At 36.2% G+C, this 25,222-nt stretch overlaps 3 protein-coding genes and 1 pseudogene across 5 annotated transcripts; 1 reads left to right on the plus strand and 3 right to left on the minus strand.

The window, feature by feature from the left end:
- Window positions 1–2,472, minus strand: LOC113762171. 2 transcript variants are annotated; one of them, XM_027305482.1, is made up of 4 exons: window positions 2,313–2,472; window positions 2,061–2,210; window positions 730–840; window positions 1–554 (listed from the first exon to the last, which is right to left on the minus strand). In XM_027305482.1, exons 2-4 carry the CDS (start codon window positions 2,175–2,177, stop codon window positions 321–323), a joined length of 462 nt encoding a protein of 153 aa, XP_027161283.1. In that variant the 5' UTR covers window positions 2,178–2,210; window positions 2,313–2,472; the 3' UTR covers window positions 1–320. The 2 variants fall into 2 exon arrangements, with proteins under 2 accessions (XP_027161283.1, XP_027161282.1); XM_027305481.1 differs by having other exon boundaries at window positions 2,061–2,472.
- Window positions 2,473–3,910: 1,438 nt separating this feature from the next.
- LOC113755716 lies at window positions 3,911–6,613 on the minus strand (annotated as a pseudogene).
- A 70-nt stretch (window positions 6,614–6,683) lies between these two features.
- On the plus strand, window positions 6,684–7,537 carry LOC113761702. The gene has a single exon (XM_027304803.1). It carries the CDS (start codon window positions 6,767–6,769, stop codon window positions 7,406–7,408), a length of 642 nt encoding a protein of 213 aa, XP_027160604.1. The 5' UTR covers window positions 6,684–6,766; the 3' UTR covers window positions 7,409–7,537.
- Window positions 7,538–8,480: 943 nt separating this feature from the next.
- LOC113763233 (SAC3 family protein A) lies at window positions 8,481–18,659 on the minus strand. Of its 2 annotated transcripts, none has more exons than XM_027306985.1 (14): window positions 18,497–18,659; window positions 18,349–18,423; window positions 15,645–16,484; window positions 14,707–15,156; window positions 13,809–13,910; window positions 13,054–13,151; window positions 12,358–12,520; window positions 11,581–12,078; window positions 11,347–11,487; window positions 11,128–11,187; window positions 10,335–10,465; window positions 9,577–9,710; window positions 9,244–9,479; window positions 8,481–9,066 (listed from the first exon to the last, which is right to left on the minus strand). In XM_027306985.1, the coding sequence occupies exons 2-14, from the start codon at window positions 18,403–18,405 to the stop codon at window positions 8,965–8,967; spliced, it is 3,012 nt and encodes a 1,003-aa protein (XP_027162786.1). In that variant the 5' UTR covers window positions 18,406–18,423; window positions 18,497–18,659; the 3' UTR covers window positions 8,481–8,964. The 2 variants fall into 2 exon arrangements, with proteins under 2 accessions (XP_027162786.1, XP_027162785.1); XM_027306984.1 differs by having other exon boundaries at window positions 15,645–16,487.
- Between the last annotated feature and the right edge of the window lie 6,563 nt (window positions 18,660–25,222).

Genomic DNA, 25,222 nt, shown 5'->3' on the forward strand with positions numbered 1-25,222 from the left:
GACATAATCAGGTCAGGAACCAGAAATTGTATTCATCAATCCCACACTGAACAAGATCGATCATTTTAAGCGAGGAATAACGTGCAGTTCATACTAATGAGTAATTGTTCTTTAAGGGTTCTAACATCAGCGGTACACAAGATAGGCACCTATATTATTCAAGCTGGGTAATGAAAATCTCTTTCTTTCTTTCTTTCTTTTTTAAATACCACAGCCAATTCATATAAAAATATACAAGCAGGCGACAGAGATTTGAAAAAGGAGGCCAAAAACTTTTACTTTTAAGTCTATTAAAGAAATTACAAAAGAGGCATATCAAATCATCTCAGTTCAGCATGAGATGGTTTTGCAGGCTGTTTCTCCTCCGTTTGTTGATTTATGTCTGTAGTTTGACCAGGTGCAGTTTTTTCGGCTTCAGCCTTCTCTAGTAAAGCCTGCTGTTGCATGGCACGCATCATATCCTTCATTTTTCTCTCTTCTCCTTCGAGCTGCATTTTCATGATAATATCTGCCTGTTTGTCGATTGGCTTGAAATAATCTTCAATGGCAGCCTCCTGCAATAATCAAAAGATAATCAAGTAAAAAGATGTCACAAAACAAGGGGGGCATATAAAAATGTGGAGGAGAATAAACCAAGGGAAAAGGGTGCTGCTAATAATGTCGTTACAACCATGCTATTATTGTCATGGTTAAACTAAGTACAAAAAGGGTGTTGAGAAAAGAACTCACTGTTTCTTCAAGCTTCTTATTCAATGCCTGCATATCTTCCACCATTCGCTTGACTTCAGACAAAATTATTTGCTCAGGAACCTGTTTCAAAGCTTCCTTCCTTTCTTGGGCCTGCTCCAAATGCGACAAGGGACATATTAATTAAAGACTAAAGGAGGATTCCACAAACAACCATCCCTGAAGCAAAGGAAATTTGGCAGAGACTGTAAACATGGAAAACGTAGTTTGGGCACTCCATAAGCAAATTTGGCAGAGCTGAAAATCCTATATTCAAAAAGTAACTTCATAGCAAAGGTTCTCACCACATGCTATTGCTACCTCATTTGCGCTGCCTATCAAAGTTTCCACCAAAATGGAACCACTGAAGTATCCATCACTGACTATAAAACCAGGTTCTACATGCTTAAGATCAAATAAACACAACCTCATGATTACTTGGATAAGCACTAACCACACAGTAAAGTGATACCCATGATGACATATACATTTATATATCTATGAAAAACAACAATTGCATTCATCTTCAAGCTAGTAAATTTCACTGCATATCAAAACACAATTCCCTGGGCATGGATGTTGCATTTCCATTCTACTTTTTGATAAGAAGCTTTTCAACTTCTGTATCTTCAAATGCTCAAGTAGCTTATCAGCCACCACAATGCCCATTTAACTAAGCTTTCAAATAACCAATCGCCACATTAAATCAAAGTTTCTTACCTTTTTTGCTCTAGGAGAGCAAGGCAAGACAAAGAATGTAAAATTCGTGGCAGTATTTTGAGGCCGTGGTGCTTAGAAACTGCTTGTTCCACAACATGATTTGTCATGTTTGCTCTAGCTTACAATATCTTAACAAGCAGCGGATCCAACCAGCTACACTGAATCAAATTTTAATGTTTGTGGAGCTACTTATTCTAAAATCTGTTATAATCTTCACCCTCTGTGGTTTTTGAGCAATGAACTCTACCAGCCTCGTTAACCGAAATTTTCCAGTACATGGGAGTCACAAATTTTACAGATTGCTGATGCAGCAGCCTGCTGAGCACCAGGACATCCACATTTAAGCACATGAGCAGTAATGGATCCATATTTAAGCACATTAATCATGTTCCTAAAGTGCTCCAACAGCACATTCTTGTAGCAGTGGACCATCAAATAAGCTAACAACTTTCGAATTTCCCTTTTAGACAACAGATTCGTAAAGAAGGTGACTACCAAAATGTCTGCACATTTCTAACAATTATCTACCACATTTTTCTTAATTAACAGCACCCGAAAAAAAAAAGGAAGAATCAAATCAAAACTGTAACAAGCTGGAGGGAGAGGAAAGGTACCTTTTGGAGGCGTTGTTGAAGCTGCAACCGGTAAGATCGAATTCGTCGCTCCTCGTAGCCCGAAAGGACCCTAACATAGAACATCGCTTTCCTCCCGAACTCTATTAGCTTATTCATTTCAATTACCTGTAAACTTCTTTTCCCCGCAAACTAAAAAGTCCAACCAAATCCACGATTACGACTTCCTTGAAAAATGAAACTGAAAATTTAGCTTTCCTCTACTCAGAACAATACGCCGCACTTTTCCATTACCTCGTCAAAGACAATAACACAATTTTTCAACACCACCGGGAGCCGCCAGCAGCCAAAATCATGGGGTCAAATGGTGGAGAAGGCGAAGCAGAAGGGTTATCGCGGCGGGGAAGCCAGGGGGACTGGTGGAGAGTGGAGGTGCCGTTGGGTTGGAGTGGTGTGTGGGTATTGTCATTGGGCTGGTGGGCTTAATCCGTTCAGTGAGGATGGTCACAAATGCTTTTTGGGTGGGTTTTGACATTTGGGTGGGCTCAACAATTGATTAGTACTAGTAGTCTCTTTTAGATTAGTTTTACTTTTTCCATTTTTCCTGTTCTGCCATCTTTTTTTTTTTTTCCGATTTTCAGTAGATCTAGTCTAGAAATAAATGTATAGAAATCACTCCAATGTAGAGGTGTCAAAATGGGTGATTTGGACGGATTTGGATTGATTAATATGGGTAATGGGTATAAGTGAGTCAACCCATTTATATCCATTTAATTAAATAAGTATAAATGGGTATAAATGGGTAAGTTAAAAAATGAATTGGGTAATCAAATCATCCATTTATAACCCATTTATTCTAACTTTCTGTAAACTCATTTAAATTCATTTTTGTAAACTAAGTTATCAATTTATACCACCCCTTGCACCTATCATTAGTTTTAAATATTTACTTATAATGTTCAATAAGTCTAATTACCAATTTTTTTCCTATCCGTACTATATGTCGCAAATTTACATACTATTTGATAATTGAACAATAAGAATATAAAAATTTGAACTAAGTATTATAAAAGTTAGCATAAAAACTTAATCCAAAAATTTTGAACCCCTAGCATGTTTTTGTATGTAAATTTAAAATTTTATTTTAAAAAGGTAGGAAAAGAAACTAAAACTTGTCATAAATTAGTAATGCTGAAAAATAAGCAAGTTAACAAACTAAGAGAAAATAAAATAATAAGATAAAACCAACAAAGAATAATAATAATGAAACAAAAATAGTTAACATCATGACAAAATGAAGAATCTGACCAAAAAAAATGGGTGAGGGAAGAGAGGAGATTTGAGGGAAAATAATTTTAAATGAGTTAATTGGGTTACTTAATAATATCCATATGCAAAAGCTTAAGATATTCATATCTATCTATTTATGGGCGGATATGGGCAAATCTAGTTAAATAGGTTTGTTTACCGTGTATACTCCAATGTACTTGACCAATTCACTACATTAATTGCTTCCTTATGGTTTAAACTTTTATGATGGTGTAAGAACTACTATCAATAGTAACACTACTTGTCAAAAGAATTAGAAATAAATGGTACCACTTTACTAAATTAGGCAAGGAAAGCATTTCATACTCTGCCTCTCAATTTCCATAGCAGATGCAGCAAAGCCGCCGTTTCAACAATGACCTATATATCTTGTTCACATACTTCCATCTCGGTATCATAGTAGTATGATGACAAGATCATGGTGATGGAAGGGTTCAATAGGCATTACACACATCACAGAGAAAGCAAGTAAGAAAGTAATTAAGGTGTTCCCCTGCAACATCGGGACGCCATATAATATAATGATCATGACATTGTGTTACATTTTCATAGGAGTCAATTAATTACTTTCTTTTATTCTTATTGCCAAACAACAAAGTAAAGTAGTAATACAACATCCTAAAGAAGAATCCCCAAGCAATGGTGATCCAAAAGCATTCCCACTTTCCAAGATCAGCCATCCCTCTCTGCTTCATTAGGTCTGGTCCAGTCGCCATGCACGTCGAGCTTGTAATACTCATGCCCAAGGCTTCACCCATGCCGCTCAACAGCTGCTGTTTCAATCCAACCGGAAATGTGCCAAGGGGAGTTTCATCAAAAACTTCAATTGCTCTAACAATACATCTTCTGGGATCATCGAATTCATTATGCATTATTGCCTCATAAGTATACTTCTTGAGGGATAAGTAGTGGAACCAATCCAGTAGGATGGGATTTGATCGCGAGTTGCGTATATCCCACAGAAGAGAGCAAAGGAACCCAGAGTCGAGACGATAACAATGTATACACGGCTTATATCAGGAAGCAATCCTGACAGGAAAAGAACGAATGAATTCGCCCCCCAAAATGAAGCCAAGATGACTAGGAAATAGATGGAGAACCCCGTGAATCCACCTTGGAGACCGGGTCCCCAAAATGTAGTGATGGAAAATGTAATTGAGAGGAATAAGAGCGACGGAATCCAGGTTAATGCGTCAGAGAACCAATAGGAGCATAGTCTGTAGACGTTGTAATTTGTTTCCCTTAGCATTATGTTCCTCTCCTGGAGTATAACCGCCAATCCATCAGCACAAATGTAATAGACTGTAGTTGTTTCAAATGACAAAAATGCTACTCTTTCTTGATATCCTCTGGGCGAATTATCAAGTTGCCACAATAAATCCTGTAATCAGGGTTGCTCCGAATCGACTAGCAAAAACCTCTGGCATTCGACAGGAATTGAGGAATGATCGTTTCGATAACACAGACTGCAGTCCAAAAGGAAATAGCATATTTTGGGATCTCAACACGAGGAGTAATACCATCTTTGTTGGTTGTCCTGGACTCCAATTTGCCTCGTGAAATGCAGGACTTGATTGCTTCCTTCAATGTCAATCCATGCGTGACACCAGATGGTTCCACTTCTGGTACTATTCCTATGCTCAGGTTTTGTTTTTGCCATATCTGATTGAATTGGACCATGTTGCTAATCCCATCACCAGAATATTCAAGATCGCAAATGAGATCCAAAATAGCTTCTGAAGGGTTCTTATCCACAGGTATTGGATGCCCAAAATTCTCCATAAACAAAGGCAAATTGGATGGAGAGCCACCGTAGACTACTTGTCCACGAGACAAGAATAACAAACGGTCCAATAGGCCAAGAATTCGAAAACTTGGCTGGTGTATAGACATGATTAGAATGCTTCCACTCTGAGCCATGCGCTGTAAAACCTTCACCACCATGAAAGCACTAGTTGAGTCAAGCCCTGTGGTGGGCTCACTAGTTTCCAAAAAGAAAAAGAAGAAAACTGTCTAATGAATGTGTTCGTGCCTTAAAGTTTATGCGTGCTTAGGATATCGTTTATTCGTATGCCATAGACCAGTTAATAGTAAATGATTCTCTAACAAATCACCCCAGAAGAGTTTTCTGTTTTCACAATCTTTGAAGAGAAAAATGATTTAGCGGCCTGTACTTGGTAAACAAATTTTACACTTCCGGGTTCTCTCCAAAAACATGCTTTGATTCTTTTTTTTAAAAAAAAAAAAAAAAAACTTTGACTTTGATTGAATCATGCCAGCGACAGGTAATGTTATTAGTTGCGTGGTATTTAGCATAAAACTAGAGATTAATTGGTGAATGGTCAGTAGCAAATTACATATTTTAAGCAGGGTGCACAAAATGCAACATCGTGTTAGCAAAAAATGTACCATAATTTGGTGAGGGAAACGAACCGTGCAAGGATAGTGACAAGCTTAATAGAGAGCAAACTTTCCTGAAATTCGTATCTTCCACAGTCTTTTCAGACTTTGTGTGTATATATATATATGTTTCTTAACAGACATCATGCAACAAAACTAATAGTAGTAACAGTTTCTTCTATCCACCACGACAGCTAGGAACAAGTATAAAAATTTTAGGGCTGGATGTAAAATACTACTCCTAACAGTTTAGAAGGGCTGGCCGAAAAATTGCAAATGGCTTTGCCTACTTTGAAGTTGTCCTTGAATGACAATAATTGTTCTTCGAATTTAATAATGTGCTAATTTTTTTTTTCCTGTATGCTAGCAATATTTAATAGGAATACCTAGTTGTAGCTACAAAATATCACCCTCACAACCTCACAAGTTGTGGAGGTTGATATCCCACATCGGGGTTTAGAGGGGTTGGGGTAGAGTAGATATGTCCCCTGTGAGGCCTTCGAAAGTTGCCGGCTTTTGAGGGTTCTCATGGAATTAGGGTTTGTCCAAATATCAAAAGTCCTTTGGGCTTGGAAAAAAAAATAGCATGGAAAGAAAGGTCCACAGTTAAAATTGTAAATGCAGAACAGAAAAATATGAGAACGAAAATGAGAGTTCAGGATAAGTCAAAGCCATTAGTATCATTTTAGAAATAAAATGCGAATTTCCTCAATTGTGACAAATTTTCGAAGAGTTTCAAAGCTATTTTTTTTGTTTTGTCCAAAGGAAAAAATGGGTTTTCTTTTCCTCCTCCTATTTAAGGCTAACTTATGGTTGATATTAGAACACATAATGCTGCCTACTGCCACGGTTGCACATTCCACCATAGTTTTTTTAAAAAAATTTTCCCTTTTCCAAGGGATTTATTTTTCAAAGGGGCAAAAATAAAAAAGAAAAAGTTTTCAAGGCAAAAATGCAAAAGAGAAGACTGAAAGAAGGATACTCCCCTTATCCAAGAAACCAAAGAAAGGGAAGCACAAATGGCGACATTGCCATCCTCTACTTTCCAACTCTCTAACCCAAATCCCTTATTTCAATCATCATCATCATCCCCACGCACTTGCTCTTTACTCAAACTCCACGCGCCTCCCAGCCATTCCTTCACCATCATCACTCGGGCCACTTCCGATGACTCCTCCTCCGACGAAACTGACCAGACCCAAACAGAATCCTCGGGCTCCGACTCAGACGTCTTCGAGAACCGCCTCTCCCAAGTCCGGCTCCGCTACAAAAGCGGAACCGGAAAGAAAGCGGAGGTCCGGAAGACCCGGAAGGGCAAAAAGGGAGCCTCAAGCTCAAGCTCCGGTTCCGGGATGTACCTCCCTCCGGTGCCCCTGAAGGAGGCCGTCTCAGAAGGGCTGAATGTGGAATTCGGGTTCAGCCCGTACTCGGAGCGGGTTAACGGGCGAATTGCTCTTATCGGCCTAACCGCCTTGATTCTGGTGGAGCTGGCAACGGGTCAGGGGGTGATAAAGTACCATTCGCCGGCTATAATTCTAATTCAGGTTTATTTCATGGCGGCGGCTTCGGCATTGTACGTTAAGCACGAGAAAGAGAAAGTAAGTGTTTGGCCTCAGACCCAGTCATCAGCTTCTTCCTCCTCCTCTTCTGCTGACAAATGAACACTGACAAACTTAATATTCAGAAGGGTTGGTAATTGTAAGCATGTAAAATTCTGAATCTTTTTGCGTTCTTGAATTTATATGTGTTGGCTATTTTCAACTACTTCTACTAGGACTTCCTTTCTTTCACCATGCTTATTAGCATTGTTTTTATCCTTTTTTTTTTTCCCCTTTCCCCGAGAAAGGAAAAGAAAAAAGGAAAGCTAACCGGCCAAAAAAAAAAAAAAAATCTCAAAACGTCAATAAAAATGAAAAAACAATTCGATGACTTTGTGGGCTCCTAGGTCGGATAATAATTTGTTTTCTCCGGCCCACTAAAGTGGCATGGACGCATAGAGATTTTGAAGATTCAATAATCTTTTTCTCTCTTTACATTTGTAGCCTCGAATGATTGTTGAATTTGGAAGTAAATATGGAATTAATTTATTGAGGGTAAAACTAGATGGTAAATGAATAAAATTTTAAGTTTTTAGAAAAGGGCATTTGGACATCTCAAACGGAGGCTATATTCATGGTTTTAGATGATTACTTTCATCGAGCTTTTCCAAAATCACTTAGACCATGGGACTTTGCAAACATTCAAAGGCTAAAACCCATGAAAAAACATTTTAAATGAGATGACAAGGATAACTACCAAGAGTCAAATTCAAATTGACGAAGTAAATAGGAGTAATGAAGAAGCTAATCTATCATTAGTAACAACCTACTGTCTGGTTAATTATTTACCGTGCGCAAGTAATTTTAGCACTTACTAAACGTCTGAAACGCAATAGCGAGATGCAAAAATCAGAGTGCAAGAAATCTTAGCATTTGCCGAGCACCTGCAACAACGCAATAATAAGATGCAAACAATCAGTTCCTCTGTGACTCTTAATAACCATCATGTAATGCAAGCATGCACACGATGTAAAGGAGGAAAACAGTAGTAACAATAAGAGCATGCGCGGTAGCAAAGCACATCATTTGCTTCAAAGCAAAGAAAATAGCTACATCATGTTAAGCCACCAAACAATTAATAGACGGAGTTTTAACAAATATTTATATAAGAATCCTTGAAAGTGGAAGCTCAAGAGGCCGGAAAAATCAAGTCCAGTGGTGAACCGCCAAAATTGATGATATTCAATAGCCATCATACAAACAAGTCAGGCTCCTCATGCCATCTTCCTGACTCCAGGTCCAAACCTACAGTGTAAACGTTACTATTGCTTATTTCATTTTCCCTTCCAATATACATTTGTATAGTTCTCTATCATCCCTGGAAAGAATGGTAATTTCTTTCGAGACACTGATATCTATTAATGAGTTGGAAGTACAAGTGCATCCCATCAGTACACTGGGAGAAGCACTTCAATGGGAACTCACATTTCCTTTCCCTTTCAATTCATAATATCTCACAACATACAGTTGATATAACAGAAGTCCACATCCCCGCTAATTGAACAGCTGCCCTGCGCAAATCTCCAAGCAAAATTTCTTGGAACTGATCTCTGTGATGGCTTAATCAGATTCCCCCCAGACAGGACCTTCAGACGACTCTTCCACTTAACCATACCAACTTATACAGGATTCCGTGCCCAAAAATCGTCAACTGCAAGATTAGCATCTCCATGGCTCACGGCATCCTCAGGTTCTGGCATGTAGAGGCTTGACATAGATACCTGAACATTCAAAGACCAATTAAATAGTATTAGCTTCAAACAGAAATGAACCAGAAAGGAGAAAAGCTGTCCAATTTAAAAACATAACCAGGACTCTTTTGGCTCGATTATTTCCCCCCTTCCCAGCCCATAACAGGTATCAAGTCTTTCATGCACTAGGAGAGGGAAAAGACATACCTTTGTGTCAAGAAGCATCTCCCCAGCATTATCATTAGATAGGCATGCACCATGAGCCTTCAACCATTCTGCACATTCTTCAACTCCATCTCTTTCCTTCTCATCACTTGCTTCAGTTGTGGGCGAGACATTACCGAAGCCCAGAACCTGAGAAATGTATGCGACGGGAATAGTAGGACGATATGAACGAGACATACACTTTACTGCTGCATATCGCATCTTTTCAACATAAAGATCTGCAGTTCACCAAGTATAATGAACTCATCGTGTTAGGTAATAAGAATGGACAATAAGGAGAAGTGAAATAAGCATGATGACTTGAATTCTACCCACCCATGAGAAGAGTACTAAGGTTGGGAGCTGTTTTGTATAGCCTGAAAAACAGAACATAATTCCCTGAAGTCACTGCTGAACGAACTGCAAGAGCGTGTTTCACAGCATCATTTTTCCTAGCATCAGCTGATAATCTGTGCAATCAATGTTACGTCAAAAACATTCAAAACTCATCTTGCAAAATAAAAATAAAACTAGTGATAAACTTCTCTAGGCACACTAATTATGAACACTTCAGTACAATTGTATCCACTGCATGAACATGATCTAATCTGGAAGCATACAGTCTAACATGATTTACAGTTGATAAAAGCTCATGCACAATGCGGATTCAATCCAGTTTCTACTGTCAAAATGAATATTTGACATGACTATACAGAATAGCTCCAGCAGGATGCAAGTACATAGCGAAAACGATATTGTTTAGAAGTATGTCGTACTTTGAAATTATGAAAGATTTACAATTCCAAAGTCTAAAATAAGCAACATCACCGACAGCTAAATTGACCTAAGTTAACAGAAACCAATAAGCCTTTCAGGCAATGCTACTAGAGGGAGACACAGTAAAATAAGAGCCAGCAAGATTCAGCAGATAGCTCCTCTCTGAGTAAGAATGTAAAAAAGGGAGGGCTGAGCACTGTTGGAAGTAGGTGGTGTGTCTCTTGATAAAGATCCTATGGGTACAGTTAATCTGAGAACAGTAATCGGAAAAAAGACAACTAATCTGTGAACGACTAATTCCAGATTTAGCTAACAACCTTGACATCACAGACAGGAGATCTCTGTTATTGTTAGAGTGCAGGATTACACAGAGTAAATTGTATGCAGCAAACTCCAAATGGCATCCACTGATTCCTTCAGCATAAAGCGTTTTCAACTGGGATTGGCACTGCATAACCAGATCAAGAATGTCAATCCATGCAACAAATAGTCACTCCAACAAAATGAAGAAACATGAAGTTTAATCCATGCTACACGAAGAATGCTGCTTGGGCAGAAATAGAAATTAAACACAACTAAAAGTGCATCTTAAACTCCACCACCGTGTCGTCTATGCATTATAAGAGAGCTACAAATGCAGACAATAAAACCCCTTTTTTTTGGAACAAAAAAATAAAACTATCTTTCAAAAAACTTAATTTAAAAAAATTGGATTGACAGATAATAACAAGTACGCATAATAAATTAGTACATATAAGCCATAGTACCACACTTATTTTTCCACATTAGGTTTCTCATGTTGATCAAGCAAGGCATCTCCAATTCTTGTTATCCCTTATTTATCAGAAACATAGCTTGTAACCCATAAATGTGATTATGCTGTGCATGTAAATTAGCATCACAACAGACACATCACTAATTCGTAGCAGAATAGGTTACACAACAAATTGAATGCCTACTGGTCTTAGGTAATAGCCACCATACATTAAACAACATACCAAAATCTCCAGATGCATAAAAGAATAACAGAATTAGACTAGAATAAACTATTTATGAAGCATTCCAAACTAGAAGTTCTCAAGCTGGGTTAATTCCAAATTAAAAACAGACCTGATTAAACTCTGGCAGATCCCCAACTTCAATTGCTAAACGAGCATGAGTTTCATAAACCTGAAAGAGGGGGTGATGCCATGAATATTGTAAAGAAAGTAGTCATACTCAACATCTCTACTCACCCAAAATGACCGACTAACAAGATTCCCAGCCAAGTTTGACATTGATATGTTTGTAAGAAATCCTGAGACACATTCTTAACAAAAAATTATATACCTTTACAGTTAACTCATTGCGTATATGCTGTACAGTCAAGTCTTGCCGAATGGATTTTAACTGATCGCACTTATAAAGGTAATTCTTTTCAGAATTTTGCACCATAAGCAGGGCTTTTTCCAAGACCTCTTCTGGTCTTACCTGCAAGATTTTATTATTCAAGACAAGCAGCTCAAGTTAGTCTAAGCCAACAATTCAATCGTAAACGACCACAGGCACAGACAAAACATTTACCGTGACAGGATCAGGAGCCGAAGTAAGGCGCAGATAACGTTTCTCAATTTCCTGAGAGGTCCCTTTGACAGTAAGAGCATCCCAGTCAATATCTTCAACAGCCTTGGTGCCACTGTCCTCAAAGTTTCTGCTATGCACCAATGCACTAGCTCGTCTAGTATATAGATTGCCAGCACCAGCACTTTTCTGCCTAAAATGATTAATTTCTGCTCGGTTTCCATGTCCCTTTTCAAAACGTTTTGATCGACTTTCACGTCTCTTTCTTTCCTCTGGTGAATCAGCAAGTGCTACAGCAGCAGAATAATATGCTGTTAAAGTTTGTTCCTTATCACTCTCACTTGATTCATCACCATTATCAGCTGCACTTAGACCATCAACAAGACGTTGCTTCTTAGCTGGCCTGAAAGAATTTTTGTTGGAGCTTTTCTGTTCTGGTAAAGAAAATTTGGTATTACTCCAGTTATCCACCTTGTTCTCTGTTTTTCCAACTGTATAGTGCTGTGCATGAACTTAAAAGTGAGAATCATAGAACAACTAACTCATAACAATACACTATTTTCTAGACCTACCAAAACTCCAATTCATTGAACACAAATTCTACTTATTTTCCGGCTGAAATAAGAAAAGAGACGTTAAACCCACATTCAATCACCTTGACTTGGTTTTTTGCCACCTATGTGAGAGAACGAAGGCTTGACAAGCTAGAAAATCAAATTCAATGGTAAAACTACCAAGGAAATTCTTGGTTTTCCACTGAAATTAGATTAAACCAGATACCTGTTTGTTCCAAAAACCATATTTTACAGGTTCACGGGCAGCAGCAGCAGGAGGCTTGTCAGCCACTTTCTCTTCTGATATAGGTTCCCACCTACTTTTGGATCGTCTACTAGGACTTCTGCTTTTTGGTAATGAAGAAATGGGAGTTGAGAACAGTATATGTCTGCATTCAACGAGACAAAATGAAGTCAATCTTTACTCCACAACTACACTCTTTTCATTCTTGTAATGCTAAAGGATAAAAATTGCATTAAATTATTTAGCATCTTTTAGAATCTAACATAAAGAAAAAGAGGGGGGGGGGGGGTTCCATTGACCAGTGCCAAGAACAAAAATACCAAAGGAATAACTTCACAAAATACGACATTTAAGACAGTTTTCCTCATATACGACTTATAGCCAAAAGAAAAAAGTATTGGGACCAAGGAAATTGAAGTATTGGGAGCTTCCACACTCAAAACACCTGAATCAAGATTTACATGTGGTAATTCTTGTTGATGAGTACTTATATTAATAACAATGTCAGCATTTACAAAAGAAAAGTATGTTGCCTTACATATCTCAACAAATTGTGTTGGGCATGTGACACTATTAACAAGATCATAAAATGTTGAATGTTTTCTTCTTATTTATCATGGATGCTCAAGGTAGAAAGCAGAAGGGAGGAAGGGGGCAGAGAGAGGAAGAGGGAGATACTCTTGATTAGCAGCATCTGCATTCGGCAGGGGGAAAAGAGGCTCTGTATCCCAATCTCTTGTATGTAGAGTACCATCAGCGGTTGCCTTCATGATAATCTAACAAGTGCAGTAACATATAAGAGATAAGTAAACAGCACAAGAGAAAAGTAGAAACAAAGAACTGCATTGTAACAAACAAAATGCATAACAAAAAATAAAACTTAAACAATTGGCAGCTGTAGTAAACTGTGAATGACATAGAACTAAGATTTCCATGAAAAGGTGAAAGCAGAAGTCTTCCCACATCATAAGTAAACTCTATAACCAGAAACCAGCATATACAGGAGTGCACATACTAACGCCAACAGCAACCCAACAGTATGTGCAATATGAACAAGTCAACTTTGCAAATGAACTCTAAACTTATACACACGCACGAGAGAGAGAGAGAGAGAGAGAGAGAGAGAGAGCAATTTATGGCATTTACCAAAGAAAACAAAAGAAGGAAAAGGATAAATTGAAGTTGGTAGTTGATCTCCATCTATCACATCTGACAAAAAAATATTAAAACAGAAATACAATTCACACAAAAGCACATACTTTCTTCACCAGATGACTATAATTTAGAACCTATGAAGATTGGCACAGAAAGATCAAAAACCACTGCTCCCTAATCCATTCGAGATGACTCGAGGATTTTTTGCAGTTTGTCTACTACCAAATATGGACATCCCTAATAACACAGCAAAAGCAACATCAGTACACTTTGCTTACCTCTTTCATGACAGCTTGAGAAGCCACCATTTGTGCATCACCTTTGCAGCGAGCCAAAGCCCTTTCGACATAACCACACAGTGACTTTGGAAACATGCCAGGCTACAAATAACAAAAATATAGATCAATTTAAAAATAAAAAATAAAACATGGAGATCAGTTAATATAATAATGCCACCCACAGATACTGTAAATATGAACATGCATTCAAAATGCAGAAACTGAATGCACATTCATAGAAAGTACAGAATAAGTCAAATTTGAACTCGTATGATGCTAGACGTTCAAGAGCCCGACAAATGGGTTCAGTAAGTTCGATGGCAACCTCAATACTACAACCATAAGGTGAACCAAAACTCATCTAAAAAGGTTAAATACAAAATTTGACTAACTAGATATAGGAGGAAGAGGACTAGTAAGATGTCCACCTAAGAAATATGATATCAAAATTAACAAGTGCCTAACTAGAAGTACGCATCAACATTGCAGAGCAGAAGAAACAAGCCAAGACTGCCTACTGACATCTTTGCATAAAATATGTCCAGTGGTATTTGCTCAAACAAGGGACACCTTTTGCCTTTTGCAACTAAAAAGTAAATCAGCTACAATTGAAATGGAAATTCAAAGTCCAACACCACTCCATAACTTTAGAAGGAGGTCAAGCAACAGTTGAATTCCAAACAAGTAAAAAAGACAAACACATAAACCTATGTACAGATAAAGCTAGTTCATAGGATGATCTTTAGATAGTTACAATATTTCAAGTGCCTAAAATGCAGCAGTAAAATATAAATCTGATTGAACATGAAACCATATATCAAGTGTACAGTTTAGAAATGTATTTATGCAACAGGAAATGAGAAATTATAAATGACCACCAGAGGGAAGCAAATTGTACCTTTAGTATAGACTCAGCAGCATCTTCAGATGGCACTTTCTCATTTGGCTTTGTCAGTGAAACACTAATGTAGGCAGGCTTTGAAGCTGCAGTGCTTGCAGAAATATCCTTCTCTACTTTTGGAAAACCCAAGCCCAAATTTGAAGCAATTCTAGGATTTGTAGGAATCTGCAATTTGCTGCTTGCCCTGCGCGAATCAAGCTGTGGAGCAATTTGTGAAACAGTTTGTAAAGATGACTGATAACTTTGGGGAACCTGATGCGTAGCTGTATACACTAAGTTATGCCCTTGAGAATGTGCGTGATTTTGCTGATTCTGGAAGCTTTCATATGTGGAACTTGTCTCTAAAGGCATTTGAACATGTTGCACTGAATTCAAATTTTGATTTTGAAAAACTGCAGGTGCAGGCTTCCAATGCCCATCATGAACACCACCATTCAGTGTACCAGACTGGAAAGGGAAAAGCAGTGCATAAGCAATCACGTTACTAATCAACCAAAACATGATGCTGGCATTGCTTCATTATATCACCAGTCAACATATGACACATATGACACAAGTAAACTGGTACCAAAACCATGAAGGACACATGAACAAGTAAAAATTCACACATAAAGAAGAAACAGATATTCTCTGAACATTCCAAGCACTGTCACAGAGATATGTGATTGCAGCAAATTTAAACCAGGAATGGTGAATTCTATCCACACCCCAGAACCAAATTCTAAAGAATATTGTTAGTAGAAACTTAGACAGGAAAGAATACCCCTAGATTAATAGGCCAAACCCAGTTCCTGAAAATGCACACTTCAACGTCCGTGATTCATGAAAGTTGCACATGAAAGTAAATGCTTAACCTTGTACTAAATGTGAATTCTATCATTGAACGTAAAAATATCAACTATCAGTGAACACATTAAATAGGAGGGACAAAAAACCTGTGCCGCAGGTAATTCAGAAGATGTAGATTCCGGCCTCCAGGACGTAATATAAGGTGCAGAGGCTTGACTATTTGCTGCTGGATACCCACAAGGGACAGAACTCAGACTAGGTGCACCAGAAACAGAAACATTTTCTGTCCCTGGAGCACAGCTGACTTCTGTTTGTGTTTGATTGTAATAGTCAGCCCATTGCTTATAATGATGTGCATACTGTGAAGATGCAGCACTAGGAGTGGAACTATACAATGTAGTCGAGTCTGGGGTGTAGTTGGGATATTGAGAAGAGTATGTTGCATACTGTCCTTCTTGCCAATAATTGGTCTGGTTGCTATAAACACCACTCTGATAACCTCCGGCTGTCTGATAATCAGCAGGATTGTAGTAAGTGCTTGAATAACTTGCAGACCCAGCATAAGACCCAGTATTCTGAAATGAGGAAAGAGGCTGATAAGGAGCACCTGAGTTTTGGTATGCTCCTACAGGAGGTTGATATGGTTGACTTGTTTGCTGCTGATAATTATTATAGTAAGATGCATATCCTGTATTTCCATATCCATACGGATCTGTATTCTGGTAGGTTGAATAACTATTGTAATCGTGTTGTACATTTACTGCCCCAGAAGTTGAAGTGGATACAACAGGTGCCCCATTTAATCCATCTTGGACACTCCTTGAGGTTAATTCTGCTTGTTGGTCATGATGATAAGTGGAAGTAGAAACGGTTCCATTCTCCCTAGGATAATTATTTGCCCCATGGGTGGTCCATGATATTGGTGCAGAGCCAGTTGAGGCATAGTAAGAGGATGCGTGTGCTTGACTTGGATCAATGACTGGATACTTCTGGAAAACAAGGATAAATTTGTTTTTAGATACAAGAAACACATTTTAAAAAAATTCTTTTTCCCAGTTTTCTTTTGATAAAAGTGCATCAATTACAAATATAATCTGCATTTACAACATGACACATAACAGGTAGAGGAAGAAAGCAAGAAAACAAAACAAAAAGGATACAACACAAGAAACCCAGAAGCCACCAAGAAAATCATAGATATAAATATAGAGGTAATCCACATCAACTTCCCAAAGAAGATTATAATGTAATATGTTTCATATACTGCAGTAGTAACAACCATATGAATAGTAATAAAATATAGACACTTTCCCATTCAACAAAGGCTGAAGCCTGTGAATAATAGTCTCACTGAATTGAATATGTACTATGGTTTATTTTTTACAAATGTAAATCCTGAATGGAACTTAGAAAGATAATTCTACTGTGGAAGATCTAAAACTACAGTGTAACATTTAACTTTAGATTTTGAGAGCCTAAAGATCATAAATTATGCATAGCAGGAGTCAACAAACCATGAGTTCAAATCTGCATTGTTTTCTTAGAGATATACAGGGTGAGAAACACTTCCATCATGAAGTTAGAGAAATTTTAACGAGAGAATATATCATATTCGAAAGTTGTGTTAGAGAGAGATCATAACTGTGCAACTTTCACAATTTCATGCTCTAGTTTCAACTTAGAAACTGTTTAATGGCCCATTTTGTTATTGTAGATGGTTTCAAGTAAGGGCTCTGCCTTTCAGTCCAATTCTTCCAAATTCTCAAATATAAAACAATGGGCTTCACAAACATCTAGAACCCATTTATTTCTCTCAATTGTCACACTAAAAAGCTCTACAACAAATTAACATAAAATTTTTCTCTCCATATCATTATCTGGTTCGCACTTAACTCAACCAAAATTAGGCCTTAGTACAGGTGATCGTTATGACAATTAAAAGAACCGCTTCAATCAATTTAAACAACAATGAGAAACAGCAACTAACTAGTGAAGAACAAGGCAACACAAAGCACAAAGAAAATCCTCTGCATATACAGAATAAGACAAGAACTTTTAGCCCACGCCAATCCACTTCGAATCTCATGTTAACACAACAAACACATCTATCACAAACTCGTAATGATGGACACTATGCTTATGAGTATGTTTTAGGGTTTGCAATCGTTATGCAACTAGCTAAGAAGAAAAATTAGCAGCTTCCATTTAGTTTACTCAAAAAAAAAAAAAGAAACGCTATAGAACAATGACCAGAGAAAGCAGAAATGAAAGAGAAAGGGTGCTTTCTCACTCAAACTTACTGCCAGCAATACAAGTGATGACATAGTACTGAGTAACGATGCCAGCAAGCCAGGTTTTCATACATATTAGAACATAAATCCTGGATTTTGCAGAAAAATCCAACTGGATAATTTATGGAATCTTAGTTCCCCAACCCCAGCACAAACAAAAAACTTTGAGGGCGTATTCTTAAAACTCGCATCAACGTTCGCCATTTTTACTCAAATGAAACTGACGAGAATCACGTCCAATGCCACTCAATAAACCCCAAAACCATTCCATAAGCTTGCTAGAACCAGATAGTTCCAGCTATTTGCACTTAAACAGCACAAATTAGTACCTAATTTCTTGTTTCCTAACTCAAGCTAGTAAGGAGAAGTTCATATCTCAAACAAAAGCAGCTAAATCCTGCCTAATCCAATGTTCAACCTTCAGAAACAACCCATCCTAATGCTCATTAAGCAGCTCTTTTTACAATTTTACCTTCTACCTGATAACACCGAGCAACATCTTCAACATAAAATGGTTTATATTATTCAACCATAAAATACAAAAGATTTGGTTAGTTACCTCGACGGAATTGGTGCCCAGTGTTGTTAGAGTATCAGTAGTCCCTCCTTGATTCATCCTCGTCAAACTAACATGCTGCAAATTTTACCTAACAACGGTTACTAAACAATTTATTATCAACAAATTCAAACAAATCGCAAAATCCTACCCGATTCAACGAACTCAAGGGCTCAAACTTTCAGAGGAGACGGTAAAAATAGCTCCAAAACCTAAATTGCGTCAAACGCAGAATCAAGAAAAGGACCAAAATTATCGACAGAAAAGCAGAAAACAATCAGCTGGGACAGAATTTTAAAAAAAAAAATTGGAAATAGGTTGGAAAACCAATTTGACTAGGTTGTCAAAATAACCCAGATAGGAACGACGTCGCGTAGGTAGTGCTTTATATAGTCTAAAACGGACCCACAACCTTGGACCGACCCAGTATCAAACTGGGCTAAGTTGGCCTTTTACCTTCACGATGTTCAAAATCTAGAAGGAATCCATCCAGTGCACGTTAAACAGCTATTTAATGTTTTAACACCGACCATATGATACAGGCATAATGGGTTAATTACCTCGACGGATTTGAAGCCGAGTGTTCCTAGAGTATCACAAGAGTAGTCTAGAGCTGTGGACAAACTGAGTATATCATGTTTGAATCTTATTCGTTAAGCTACTTGAATCAGACTCGTGTTCATTCGAAAATTTTTGATTCAGAATCTCTGTTCATGTACGTATTCGGCTAGTTAATTAAAATTTTAATTTAAGTTCGATCGTTTAACATAGACGAGCCAATTTTATATAGCCTCGACAAGTTTGAATTCAGGCTTGATGCTAAACTTACTATTTAATTCCAAATTTTGTGAAATGACAATCAAACACATGTTCGCAAACGAGCTAAAATGGATAGCACAAATATCTCAAATAATATTTCGCTTACATCATATACACATTTCCCAACTCACCTTTTTATATTCCCAATTACCTTTTTATCTCACATACATCACATCACAAAAAGTGTTACAGTAATTATTCCAAATAATATTTCAAATAATACTCTATCCAAACAAACCAATTGAAACCTTACCTTGATTATTGCACTATCGCTAGTCGAAAAGGTTTAAGAGGTAATAACAAATTGCTAGGTGGTTGTGAGCACTAAGTAATATTATGTACATTCTTAACTCACTAATACCTATCGTTATAAGAGGATGAGTATACACTGAAATTATACTTTTAATGAAGTGTAAATCATTGCATAATGTTTAATGCTGTAAATTTTGAAAGTGTCTTCACTTATATGATTCTAGAAGTCATGCCGCTTCTAACAAAAGTTGGATTTGCTTTTGTTTATGATCATGACTCTAGGATGGAGCATATGGCTGCTAAAGTTGGATGTGCGTAATATATCTAACCTAATTTTTAAATTATAGTTTAATGCTATATGCAACTTTAATTTGATTAGATTTGGTGTACTTACACTAAAAGAAAAGTTTAAATCTAACTATTCTTTTCTTTAAGGATTGTTTTTATGTGCTAGTTTGTTTATTTCGTTTAGTTTGTTTATTTCGTTCACAAAATAAGTGGGAAATTGTTGAGATAGTTCGTAAAATAAAATAGAAATAAACCTTGTCATAACAAAGAAACTAGAAAGTTTTTGAACGTTTTTGTCATAATCTTAAGGGTCTATTGGAAGTTAGAAAGTTTTTGAAACATTTTTTTTCATTTTCTATCAATTGAAGGAACTTAAGTGATGCTTCTTGATATACACAAATGTCATAAACGTATGAGAAAGTGGGTGATCAATTTATGACCTTTGTGTTGTCTTTTTAATATAAAAATGACAAGTTTCTAACAAATCAACTAACTATAATCATTATATTTTCTTTGTAGGAGGAAGTTTGACATTTGCTATTTTTTCTTTTAACATTTCACCTCTCAACCTGAAAGATATTTTCTCAAAATATTTGGTTTGCAATCTTATTAAAATATCTATTAATATTGTTAGTCACCTCATTCTTTTCAGACTAAGATGGTGAAAAATTCATATAAAAATAGTTGTTAAAATATTCAGTTCAAAAAACTTACCAACCTAATTTTAGAAGGTATCGGATTTGTAGATAAAAACAATAAGAATAATAGCTCATCTATTGTTGAGATCAAGAAAAATAGAAACAAACGAAATTGATAAAATAGGCGAAATTCTTGAAAATTTTTTTTAAAAAAAAAGAAGGGAAAAAATTACTCTCTCTTTTTTCATTTGTTATAAATGCTCCATCTTTTTACATGTACACAATAGAACTAGACAAATTTTTTTGCATCAGTTAAAACAAAACTAGAGAATTTCTAAAATCTAAATTCCATTGAATAGAGAAAACAATGAAACCAAAATTTAAGCATGCTACAAAAACACTTTTGCTCAAAATCGAAGCACATAACCTGCTGTTAGGTTTTGCCGGTACTAGATTTTTGTACAACATATCTGCCAAGCTACTAGAGGGAGTGGAAACTAATCTACTAGAACATATCTCCTCCATCATTGGTAAATCAATCCATGTTATTTTGCTACTATTTTTGTTTGCATCTATGGTTTTAAGAGTAATCGCAACAACAATTCTATCGTTTATTTTGATTTTTTTTACCAGTAAATTTTTTGTGATTTATGGTACATTAGATACCAATTTATGGCTTTCTTGTTTTACATTGTTCACTGATTGTTTCTTTGACTAGATATATCTTCTACATTCATATATCCTATTCATTTGCAGTGTCTTTCTAGGTATAACGCTGTTAATGCAATTAATTGTTGAATGGCAAGCTTTTCTAAGAAACTTTTTATAAGGAGTATGATTGTACTACTTGTTTTCCACATTCTAGATGTACTGGAGGGCACTTTAATTATACATTTGGAAGTAAAATTGATTCTTGTAAATTTTGCAGTACCTATTCAAATTTTCGTGTGTATCCTTAAATGATATTCTTAAAATTTTAGTTAATGCTTTTTTTTCCCAATTTTAGATTCTCAGTGGTAGTACATTTTTAACTTTGTTTGATGCTTTTAGTTTGTCATGAATGAACTTGTTGAACTATTTCTGTTGTATTAAACTTCACCTTGAATCAAGTTGTTTACTTTCTTTGACTTTTATTCATATAGATGTCTGCACGATTGGCTTCAGAACCTGCGAGAAGGATTAACTCATTTGATTTGATGCATTTGTTTTCAATTTTTAAAAATTTCAGATTTTCAGTAGTTGTGCTTTTTGTCTTTGTTTCGTACTTTTAATTTATCATGGATGAACTTGATGAACTATTAATACTTTTATTCATATAGATGACTGCACAGCTGGTTTCAAAGCCTACTGGAAGGATAAACTCCCATGGTTGGACTGGCTCCTGCTGCTACAGCACGAGTGGGGTAAGACATCTAAATAGCTGGATTGCAGTCAAAATTTGTGTCACAACATAATACTTTATATCTCATAACTTAAACTCTAATGTAACAAGTTACTATCATCGTCAACATTTTTAGATTGCTTTTGCAATTATAATCACTCAAAAATGTACATTGTTGAAGAATCTGTGCTTAGGAAATAAATCATTGGAATTTCTGAACAAAGTCAATAAAGATACAAGTAAATACTTACACTAGATTTGCTCTCCAATATTGCATTTAGTCTATCTTACATTATCTCATTTTTTTTCTTATGCTCAGTTTATTTGTGGCAAATTCATTGCTGCTGATGGCCAACACTTTTCATGGCATAATAACGGTGTGTCATCTCCAATTAGACGGCAGATTGGTGGTAAGTTATAAATTACTGAGTTTAGGTTAGTCATTAATTCTTGTATCAATAAAAATTATATATAATAGGTTAGATGTATGTGTAATTTGCCAATTATCTAAACAATACACGTCATGAAAATTTTACAATTTTTACAATCAATGGGTTATTATGCAATGGTCTTTATATAAAAAATACAATGTAAAGCTCATATAGTGTTTGCTGTGTTTTTTGATAGGAACATGTGGTCCCAATACTATTACTACTGCAGTCGAATTTGCTCATCAAATTCACTTTGGTGAGCGTCTTGTGCTGTCGACTCAGTACCTTGTAGACCTTGGGTCTAAATATGGATCAAGTATCTTAGAAGCTAAAGATGGGAGTAAAACTCAATCATTTATGAATAATTTTGAGGCAATGCCATGGCTATGATGGATGGAGGGTTGGTGTTGCGAGATGACTATAGGATGAGAAAACTGGTATGTTTATTATATTATTATTATTATTATTTGGAGAATAATTTTCACAAAATAGGATAAAATGAACAAAACTTCAATCTAAAGAGCTATAGCTATTGGACAGCCACAATGCAAAAATTCATTTCAATCATTTATTTTTGTTTCAATTGGAGAAATGTCATTTTTATTCTAATCGTACAAAAATCACAACACATGATCATTGAATATCTTATAGAACAGAAATTTGATTGAAACTTGGTATATAGTATATTTCCTGGCAAAAATTACTTTACCATATTGCTTCGTGTACTTAACATCATCTCTTATCCTGATATCTGGTTTTAGATATATGATTTTTTTGCATCTTATCTTCATATTTTGTTTCAATACTTTCTTTTTTCCTTTGATACTCCATCCAAAGACTTATTACAATCTTTTGTTAAAGCTTATTACTCCTCATACTATATCACAAAAATTAAGTAAGAAATTTCACCTCTCAACCTGAAAGATATTTTCTCAAAATATTTGGTTTGCAATCTTATTAAAATATCTATTAATATTATTAGTCACCTCATCCTTGTCAGATTAAGACGATGAAAAATTCATATAAAAATAGTTGTTAAAAGATTCAGTTCAAAAAACTTACCAACCTAATCTCAGAAGATATCGGATTTGTAGATAAAAACAATAAGAATAGTAGCTCATCTATTGCTGAGATCAAGAAAAATAGAAACAAACGAAATTGATAAAAGAGACGAAATTTTTGAATTTTTTTTTAAAAAAAGAGAAGGGAAAAAATTACTCTCTCTTTTTTCATTTGTTATAAATGCTCCATCTTTTTACATCTACACAATAGAACTAGACAAATTTTTTTGCATCAGTTAAAACCAAACTAGAGAATTTCTAAAATATAAATTCCATTGAATAGAGAAAACAATGAAACCAAAATTTAAGCATGCTACAAAAACACTTTTGCTCAAAATCGAAACACATTACCTGCTGATAGGTTTTGTTGGTGCTGGATTTTTGTACAAGATATCTACCAAGCTACTAGAGGGAGTGGGAACTAATCTACTAGAACATATCTCCTCCATCATTGGTGAATAAATCCAAAACACGTAAAAAGTCTCTGAAGGTGAAAACGTCAAAATAAAATAAAATATACTTATTAGAACGACGTCGTAGGTTGGCTCCCGACCTCACCCTTTCCCATCTAGCCATTTTTTATCTCAATTCCATCGTTTTAATTCCACTTCAATTGCGTCCCTATATATAGTCTCTGTTTTCATCTCCACAACAGAATCAAAGAATTTTTTCATCACACAATGTAAAACTATACACAACACAAAACGAAGAGACAATTTCCACAATCAAAACAATGAATCCTACCTTTTAAACACGCTGCAAAGTCATTTTTTCTCAGACTCGATACCTAATGTGGAGGTCAGCTCTGCCGGTGCTGGTCTTCTGTACAACTTGTCAAGCCGCCAGCTGGAGGCGACATAATCTAATCTACTCGAAGCTATCAGAAACTCTGAGTCTCCTCTAGCACCGGCAAAACAATGCACATCAGTTTCTATTAGTTTCTAGTAATTTGCACTTTTACTTTATTTTTGTTTGCTGAAGGGAAAATGCCTAATTTAGTCATTCGACATTTTTGTTTAAGTCAATTTCAGTCCTCAAATCTTTTATTTTGGATGTTTTTAGTCTCTTAATTTAAATTTAGTGGCCATTTATATCCTTTCACGGTGGCGCCGCCAATTAGTTTGTTTCCGGCACAAAAATGACCACTAAGTTAAGGACAAAAGAGGAATTACAAGTTAGGATTATTCTTAAAACAAAATAAAAATTTTTCTATTAAACAGGGACATCTTCTTCAATGAAGTTTTTTGTTATTGCGTTTACTTATTCAATGTCACAACCCAAATATTACCCCAAACCAAAATTTTCTTCAATCATAGTCTAAATCATACTTCATCTTCTTCTTCAATTATTAGATTGCGTCTTCTTCATACTTACGAAATTTATGTTAACTGCTTATTCAACAATCTTACACAATCAAGAGGTTCCTTCCGACACACTCTCCTTCTCTCTTCTCCCTTCAAATTGTTTGAAAGCATTTTTACTTGGACAGAATAAACTTGAAATTTGGATGTTTTGTTGTGATGTTAGTAATTTTATTTGTCAATTTGGCTGTAACAAATGTAATTGAGGCAAAATTACTTTGATTGGAAATAATTTGCATTCGATAACATTATAATTTGACAAAAAAAATGGCTATTGTATGTTTTTATGATGTTTTGGAAGCAGAGAGTACTGCAACTCTTCCCCTTGAGAAAGAGAATCTCCCCCAAAGGTTCTATCTATATATAATACTTATTTTGTTCTCTCATTCTATTAAAAATTGTGTATTCCCTTGGATATCTATTGATGGAGGAGCTGCACCAGGCAGTGGCCCCCTTTCTTCATACCTCGGGAGGAATCAATGAAGGGGGGTTCAGTCAACCGCCAACCCCTACCCCTCTACCAGAGAATTTCGGTTTGGGGCTCCTTCCCGGTGCGCAAAGCGAGGAGGATCGCCCAGACCCGAATCACTATGCTTCGGGGTCCTCACAAGAGGCTCGCATAGCCCTTTCTTTCAAGCTAGTGATA

Source organism: Coffea eugenioides, chromosome 2, assembly GCF_003713205.1.
Source record: "Coffea eugenioides isolate CCC68of chromosome 2, Ceug_1.0, whole genome shotgun sequence".
Lineage (NCBI taxonomy): Eukaryota > Viridiplantae > Streptophyta > Magnoliopsida > Gentianales > Rubiaceae > Coffea > Coffea eugenioides.

Bases quoted from the DNA above. Each gene is read 5' to 3' on its own strand.
- LOC113762171 (XM_027305482.1), bottom strand. From the start codon at position 2,177: ATGAATAAGCTAATAGAGTTCGGGAGGAAAGCGATGTTCTATGTTAGG. The intron at 841-2,060 runs GTACCTTTCCTC...CATTTGGAGCAG, and splicing joins TTCAACAACGCCTCCAAAAG to GCCCAAGAAAGGAAGGAAGC. The intron at 555-729 runs GTGAGTTCTTTT...TGATTATTGCAG, and splicing joins ATAAGAAGCTTGAAGAAACA to GAGGCTGCCATTGAAGATTA.
- LOC113761702 (XM_027304803.1), top strand. From the start codon at position 6,767: ATGGCGACATTGCCATCCTCTACTTTCCAACTCTCTAACCCAAATCCC.
- LOC113763233 (XM_027306984.1), bottom strand. From the start codon at position 18,405: ATGAATCAAGGAGGGACTACTGATACTCTAACAACACTGGGCACCAAT. The intron at 12,079-12,357 runs GTATCTGGTTTA...GTTCATGCACAG, and splicing joins ATGGTTTTTGGAACAAACAG to CACTATACAGTTGGAAAAAC. The intron at 9,711-10,334 runs GTTGTTAGCTAA...TTGATTGCACAG, and splicing joins CTCCTGTCTGTGATGTCAAG to ATTATCAGCTGATGCTAGGA.